An 8,278-nucleotide genomic window follows, 5' to 3' on the forward strand; every position below is an offset into this window, starting at 1 on the left:
CGGACCAGGGCAGTGGTTCCTGTGCCCACCCCTGCAGCAACTCCTTTTCCTAATAGGATGGCTAAAGTGAGGGATACAGGTTCCCGGCAGAACCGGGTTGTATGTCCCCCTATTTGATCTTTAAATGAACCTGCATCATGATAGAGCACTCTGGGAAACATCTGCACCATTACATAATTAATTACATCTGTTGACCATTTTATGAAAACATAAACAATGTTTAATTATATAGAATTATACTGTTGTAGGGATGGACAAGCCAAGGCACCTAAGATAGCACCGAAGACAGGGAAACAGTCCTATTTGGTTGTAACCGGATTCAGAGGGCATTGTTTCTGTTGTAATCAATTAATCCCCTGAACCCCAAGTTTAGGTAGTTTCAGAATTTTGTACCCAACATGTAAGGGAAGGGGCTCAGAAGTTCACAGTCTGAAGAAGTTCACAAAAAGCAGTTTTTGTTTCTGTTTTTTCTCTGTTCTGGGCAAGTTAACTTTTCAAGGACACCTGGGAGGGGGAGAGCTTTTTTTTTTCCCCTTTCTTTCCTCCCCCTGCCAGCTGTTACCATGGAGCCCAGTTGGTAACTTCTTTCTTAGAAATGTAGCCATCTCTGTGAAGCCCCAGCTCAAGGCCAGAGGCCTTGTTCACATATTTTGTGAAAAACTAGTCAGGGGGTGTCTAGCTTAGGAGTGCTGATTTTTTTTTAGCCAGTGGACAAGTAGAACAGGGCAACACGAAAAGAGGAAGTTTATCTACACTGAACTCTTTTATAGGGACTCTTTTGCTGAAAGTCTTAAATTCAGCCATGGTGAAGACTTCTGGAGAAGGTCAGTTAAGACTTTTCTGTGGGCCTGGTACAGAGGGGGAAGACGGGGAAGGCGGGGCTGAGAGCAGCTCCATGGATCTGAGAATGAGGAAGGAGAGATGTAAAAGAATAATGGGAAAGGGGTTTGGGATTTTCCTAGCAACAAAAACTTGAGCAGTAGAACAGGTAGAGCAGAGGGGAAGACGGGAGTGAGTATCCCAAAAAGCCTGTGAGGGACTTTAAATTTTTAGTATCCTGTTTTCAGTGATGACAAAGCAACTTTAAAGGCCATTTACATTACATCTTGGATAGGGGTCTGAGGGCTCTCCTCAGCTGGTTTGAGCTTTGGGTTAGCTGGTAAGAAGACCTGGTGGGACCCGGTGTGGGCACTGACAGGAGAAGAGAGGAGTGAGTGGGTGGAGAGATGGCCATTAGGTCCCTAAGGGGGCTGTATGCGAGATAGACCATACTTTTTGTCCAGTAGGATTTGTGATCAGCCATCGCTGCTGGACGGGCTGATGAGGGTTAGGACTACTGGTGGTCAAGGGGAGAGTCTATAGCCTTATCCACACAGTGAATATGCAATTTGAGAGGGTTACCAGTCTTTTCCAATTTCCAGCCAGAGTCTGGACAGGGCGCAGGCTTGAGATGAGAGGCATGGATCCAGGAAGTGATTCCGTCTACCTTTACCGCTGTAGGTGTTATAAGTAGCACCTGGTATGGTCCTTTCCAGCGGGGTTCTAGGGATGACACCTGATGTTGTCTTACATAGACAAAGTCTCCCACTTGATACCGGTGTAGAGTCCCTTCGTCCCCAGGTTGGTAGGCAGTGGCCAGCTGTTTCCACAGGTATCGCTGGGTTCTTTCAAGAGCTTTAAGTCTGTCAAGCAAGGGGGTGTGAAAGGAATTGTTAGGTCTTAGAGTTGGGGTCAGGTCCCTTACTGGAGGAGGGGCACCATAGAGAATTTCATAGGGGGTGAGGTTACACAAAGAAACAGAGGGAGTATTTCTTGCACGAAATAGTGCATAAGGCAGGAGCATAGTCCAATCTTTTATGCCGGTCTCTAAGCTTAATTTCGTTAAGGTCTCTTTAATGGTTCTGTTTATTCTTTCTACCTGTCCTGAGCTATGGGGTCTATAAGCACAATGTAACTTCCAATTAATCCCCAGGGTCCTGGCTAACCCCTGACTTACCTGGGCCACGAACGCCGGTCCATTATCAGACCCTATTACCTTAGGCAGGCCGTATCTTGGAAAAATATCTTCCAGGATCTTCTTGACCACCATTTGTGCCATTTTTTTTTGTGGGGAAGGCTTCAATCCATCCTGAAAATGTATCATCCTGGAGGAAGCTGCTGCCATCAGTGAACCATATGACTTCAGGGTGGGGCAGTGGCTGATCCTTTAAATCCCATCGTATACTGGTTTCTTCTGCCAGTATATGTGGACAGTCATGAGTGACGGGTCCTGATGATTGTTCAGGTAGTAGTGTAGCCGGGTTAAGCGGGGCGGGGGGTCCCAGTGTTATTCTGTCCTTGTTGAGCAACAGGCTCTGATAGTGTGTTATTCTAGAGTTTGATAGCCATCTGTCTGGTGGCTGGAGGATGATGCTCTCTAGGGCATGGGGGGCTATAACGGTTAGCTTCTGCTCCAGCGTTAACCTATCAGCATCCTTGATTAGTAGGGCCGCCGCTGCTATAGCTTTTAGGCAATGGGGCCATCCACTAGCCACTGAGTCCAGCTTTTTAGACAAGTAGGCTATAGGCCTTTTCCAGGGTCCTAGAGTCTGAGTGAGCACTCTTCGTGCTATTCCTTTCTTTTCCTCAATGTAGAGAGTAAAGGGTTTTTCTACATCCAGGAGTGCTAAGGCCAGAGCAGATAGCAGCACCCTTTTGATATTATCAAAAGCTTGTTGGTGCTCAGGGGTCCATTGGAATTGGGCATCTCCCTTTAACAACGGGTATAAAGGAGCAGCTAAGGATGCAAACCCAGGTATCCATAACCTGCAAAAGCCAGCAGTCCCAAGAAACTCTCTGAGTTGCCTCCTGTTAGATGGGGGTGGTATCTGCACAACGGTTTGTTTTCTGGGCTCAGTGAGCCATCGTTTACCGCCCCTAAGGGAATAGCCCAGGAAGATTACTTCTTGCTGGCAAATTTGGGCCTTTTTGGCAGAAGCTCTATACCCGAGTTGAGCAAGCTCGGATAATAGTGCTTGGGTCCCAGACTCACAGTTTTCCTCGTTGTCTGTTGCCAGTAGCAAGTCATCCACATATTGAAGTAGGGTGACTTCGGGGTGTGTAGTTCTGAAGTTGTTGATATCTCTGTGGAGGGCTTCATTAAAGAGAGTGGGGGAGTTTTTGAACCCCTGTGGGAGTCTAGTCCAAGTTAGTTGACCAGACATTCCGGTTTTTGGGTCTACCCACTCGAAAGCAAACAGCAACTGACTATCTTTATGCAGAGGCAAGCAAAAGAAAGCATCTTTTAAGTCCAGAACAGTATACCATTTTTGCTCAGGGTTCAGGGTGCTAAGCAGATTGTATGGATTAGGTACTGTGGGGTGAATGTCCTGCACTCTGTTGTTGATTTCTCTTAGGTCTTGAATGGGGTGATAGTCCCCAGTTTCTGGCTTTTTTACTGGTAGCAGGGGAGTGTTCCAGGCCGATTGACAGGACCTTAGGGCCCCTAAGGCCAGATATTTCTGAATATGGGGCCTTATCCCATCTTTAGTTTCTTTGCTCAGAGGATATTGTTTGACATTGATTGGGGAGGCTGAGGTTTTTAACTCCACTGTTATTGGAGGTTGTTTCATGGCTAGGCTTAACCCAGCAGTTTCTGCCCAGGCATCTGGGTAATCTGTTATCCATTTCTGGGGTAGCTTGCCTGTTTGATCAGTCTTGGGGGGTGTGAATAGTTGATGTTTATCTTCTACTGACATAGTTAAAGCCATAACTATAGGAGTTTTTACTGAAGGATTTAGAAATTTCATTTGGGGGCCTTCAGGGTTAAAAGTTATTCTGGCCCAGAGCTTGGTGAGCAGATCTCTGCCCATCAATGGGGCCGGGCATTCTGGGGATCACTAGGAAGGAGTGATGGACTTTTCCTTTCCCCAGGTCCATGGTCCTCTTAGTTGTCCAAGCCCAATATTTACTGCTGTTAGCCCCTTGAATTAGAGACCTTTTATTTGATAGAGGGCCCAATGGGGCCTTAAGGGTTGAGTATACTGCCCCTGTATCCACCTCACAGTTTACTGGGGTTCCCTCCACTTCAAAAGTTACCCTGAGCTCGGGGAGGGGATCTGAGCCCTGACTTTTTTAGTCATCCTCCAGCGTCAGAATGGCTGGCTGGTGTGGCTGTCTCTTTTTAGGGCACTCTTTGGCCCAGTGTCCTTTTTCTTTACAGTAGGCACATTGATCTGAGGCCAGAGGTGGCTTCTGACGTGGGCCCAGGTATCCCTTCCTGTCTCCCTGTTTCTTAATTTCTGGCCTATTTGTTGTTGTGACCAGGACCTTAGTCAATGCCTTAGTCTGTCTTTTGCTTCTCTCATCCTCCCTTTGCTCTTTCTCCCTCCTTTGTTCCTTCTCTTCCTCAGTTTCTCTTTTATAGTATACCTTCTTGGCTTCTCTGACTAAATCTCTCAAAGTCATATCTTGTAATCCATCTAAGCGTTGTAACTTTCTTTTAATATCTAGGGCAGCTTGCCCAATAAAGGCCATCGTGACAGATGCCTTTTGATCCTCTGCCTGAGGATCGAAAGGAGTATATCTCCTATATGCCTCCATAGTTCTCTCTAGAAACATAGAGGGAGATTTATCAGGCCCTTGAATAATCTCTCTTACCTTGGCCAAATTAGTTGGTCGCCTAGCAGCTGTTTGGAGACCTGCTGTTAGAGCCCGGCGATAAGTGGACAGATGCTCCCTACCTTCAAAGGTGTTGGGGTCCCAGTTGGGTCGGTTCAAGGGGAAGTCAGCTTCGATTATGTTGGGAAGTTGTGTTGGTCGCCCATCTGGTCCGAGGATATTTTTTCTAGCTTCCAGGAGGATTCTCTCTCGTTCCTCTGTCATGAAGAGAGTGCCTAAGAGTTGTTGGCAGTCATCCCAAGTAGGCTGGTGTGAAAACATCAATGACTCAATCAGACCTGTGAGCCAGGTGGGGTCCTCGGAAAAAGGGGGATTGTTATTTTTCCAGTTATATAGGTCTGAAGAGGAGAAAGGCCAATACTCATAGGCTTGCATTTCTCCTCCATGGTCATCATCTATCATTGGCCCATAAGGACGGAGGGGGAGTATCACGGGGGCTTCAGGGTTTTTAATCATTCGCTGCCGGCGAGTTCCTTTAGCTGGGCCAGCTTCCTCCAGGGGAGGAGGGGCTGTGTGTGCCACAGGGAAGTCATCTGGAGGGCGCTGGGCTGGCTCAGCTTCCTCCAATGGTGGAGAGGCTGAGTCAGCAGCAGGGGAATCACTTAGAGGGTGTTGGGGGTTGGGGGACGAGGGCAGGAGATAAGGAGGGGGAGGAGAGTCCAGTAGAGTCTTGAGACTCAGGGATAACAGAGGGTTGAGGAGGAGGAGGAGGAGCAGAGGGTTTGAGAGATAGAATTGTGGGGGAAGGAATAGGAGCAGGGACAGGGGCAAGGAAAGGCTTCACCCATGGAGGAGGAGATTCACAGAGGTCCTGCCAAGTTAAGATATATGGCTGTTGATCTGGATGGCTATGTGGCCCCTGCTGAAAGACAAAGACAATATCTCTGACTTTTTGAATTAGTGGGGAGTAGAAAGATCCTTCTGGGGGCCATCCGACTCCAAAGATGGGCCATTCTGAGGCACAGAGAGTCTGCCAGGTCTGGCGTTTTACTGAAAAAGAAAGATTCTGAGCCCTTAAGCGGACTTCGGTCCAGTGATCAAGGGTCAGTGACAGAGGTGTTGAAGTGCTCTGTCCCATAATGAAAGATACACAAACGGTGAAAGCAAGGACACATGACACAGACGATAAAGACAGACAGTAAACGTTCAACACTGAGACAGAACTGAGTAGCCGGCAAAACCTGATGGGCTGGCAAACTGAATCCGAAGCAGAATACTGCAGAATACTGAGTCGAGGAAACTACTGTTCCTCGATTTCCAGAGTCCTCTGGGGCGTCCCCCAGGGACGTGGCCTGTGGCTCTGTGACACGTCTGTCAGCCACTGTCGGAGAGAGCTCACGCTCTTCACCAACAGCCACTTTGCCAAGCCCTCCTGAAACCTGAAACCAGAAACCTGAAACCTGAAACCAGAAATCAGAAACCAGAAAGAGGCGCCTTACTTACCCCGAGAGGAGCCCATTGGGGGTCTTTCGTCTGCCGCTGCCGGATCTCGGTGGAACCTCCAAATGTAAAGGTCTGGCGAGCGTCAGAGGAAGAGACCACCAAGAGACTGTCTCATGCAACAGCAAAGGGTTTATTGGGGGTCCAGCATGCTGGGGCTCAGAGCTCACTTGAGTAGAGCAAAGAGAGAGAGCCCTGAGAACAGCTTAAGCAGAGCTTATATAATTTTCTTGGAGAGGGCAGGGAGGGAAGTTCATTGACAGGTCAGGGCGAGTGGGCGGTTTGCCTGCAACCAAGTGAGGAAGTGCATTCTGCAGTTTGTCAGTTGGGGACAGCACATTCTGGGAACAAGATTAGCAAACAGTTCTCAGGATTTCAACAGTGTTTTGTTAAGCATGCAGAAAAACAGAGTGACAAGTACCTATTTTATTAACCTTTCAGTTCATGATATGAAAATTGGCAGATATATAAGGAGCACACAAAAAAATTAAAAATTGAATCCAAATACCTTTAATTCACATGATTTAAAATGGTTCAATTTAAATTGGGTAAACAGATGAAAATAAATATATCTTTAAAATTATACTTAACTCACAAGTCTCTCTAGGTGATCAAAAATGTTGATTAATAAGATATTAATGTCTATAACATGTCTAATATTCCTTGGTTCTAGAAATTTTCTTCAACAAGGAAAATGGCTAATACTGTTCAATTTACTTGTCTGATATTTTGGTAAAATAAGTAAACAGATTTGACATGGGATTACTCATATTTATCAGTAATTTTGTTTTTAGACATCTGATTAATTTATAAGATTAAATTGCTACTGTTAAATATACTATCAAGTACTCTTGACTCCTTCAATTCCATTCGGTAACATTATTGATGTTTTCATAAATTGGTAAATGAAAGAAAGAGTTTAAAGTTACCTTCTCAGCACTAAAAAGGTTTTACTAAAAATTTAAAGTCCCAATGGGCATAATTCTATATACTTGCACATTATGTTTTCATAAAATGGTAAAAAAATGTAATTCTTTTTTTAAAAATATTTTTTGGTTGTCAATGGACCTTTATTTTTTTATGTGGTGCTGAGAATCAAATCCAGTGCCTCACACATGCTAGGCTAGTGCTCTACCACTGAGCCACCACCCCAGCCCAAACACATGTAATTCTATTTACAAAGGTTTATTAAAGATATAAAGATGTGTGAAGGCCCAAAAGTTTCAACTATTTCAATTAAAAGTGATGTAAACAACATAAAGTATTTCTTTTTATTAAAAATAAAATAATTTGCCTAAATTTGAAAATTTTCAAGGATTGTTTTAAAACGTGAACAGAAAAGGACGTTAACAGATGGAAGGAGAAATTAGAAGATTCTACATATGGAAAACATTTAATAGAAAGGAAAAAGTGTTTCTGAATAAGAAAGTCTTTATGTGATGAGGTAAACAAGAGTTTAAGTGAGTAATAAAGAAGGTCTGTGTACATTTGTTTTTACAATCAGTCATATGTTAAAAGGATAAAGATTTCTTAAAACATTAGTTTACCCATTGTTTAAGTTTTGTTTCTTTTTTCTAGAGCAAGTAACTTTAAAGAAATTAAACAACTAGTTAAACAAGAACTGTTATTTTACAGAATTGAACTGTCATTTCTCTAAAAGCTAAACTTGGTCAATACAAAAATATCAATGTAATAGTAGTGCTATTATTCTTCCTTGTATATTAAATGTGTTCATATATTCCAGGTATACAAGTCTTTAAAGTAAAAGCTTTAAAATAGCATTATATCAAACTGATCTTCTGAAGTTGTGTGGTAATTTTAGGCTTAAAAGAAAAATATTGGGGATTAATTTATATAATTTAATGTTCTATAACTGGACCTGTTATCAATGAGATATATAAAGTTTTATGTTACTTATTACACTGGTATACAACTTAAATGAGAGCCTAATGTATGTAAAGGTTAATATTGTAGAACACAAACATTTTGCAACTTTTCCACAAAGGTTAAAATTTCTCAGCCTTTCTGTTATTCATGTTTTAAGTGTAATATCATATTTTGTTAGCTAGTATTCATGTGACCTCAAGCAACAACATATGTAAACTTTATAAAATGATATTTAAGAAACAAAAATCAGCTTCAAAACTACAACAGTTTTCTTAAGATCTATAAAGATTTA

At 43.5% G+C, this 8,278-nt stretch overlaps 1 protein-coding gene across 1 annotated transcript; it reads right to left on the reverse strand.

Annotated features, from left to right (window-relative positions):
• Window positions 1-543: 543 nt before the first annotated feature.
• On the reverse strand, window positions 544-6,174 carry LOC107154898 (the record flags this gene model as incomplete). Its single annotated transcript, XM_048787568.1, is given in 6 exon segments — window positions 544-2,096; window positions 2,098-3,872; window positions 3,874-4,108; window positions 4,172-5,437; window positions 5,887-6,059; window positions 6,103-6,174. Coding segments are annotated over 6 exon segments (4,284 nt in total), but the record flags the coding sequence as incomplete, so codon positions are not given.
• Between the last annotated feature and the right edge of the window lie 2,104 nt (window positions 6,175-8,278).

The sequence above is a fragment of the Marmota marmota genome, unplaced genomic scaffold, assembly GCF_001458135.2.
Source record: "Marmota marmota marmota unplaced genomic scaffold, marMar, whole genome shotgun sequence".
NCBI lineage: Eukaryota > Metazoa > Chordata > Mammalia > Rodentia > Sciuridae > Marmota > Marmota marmota.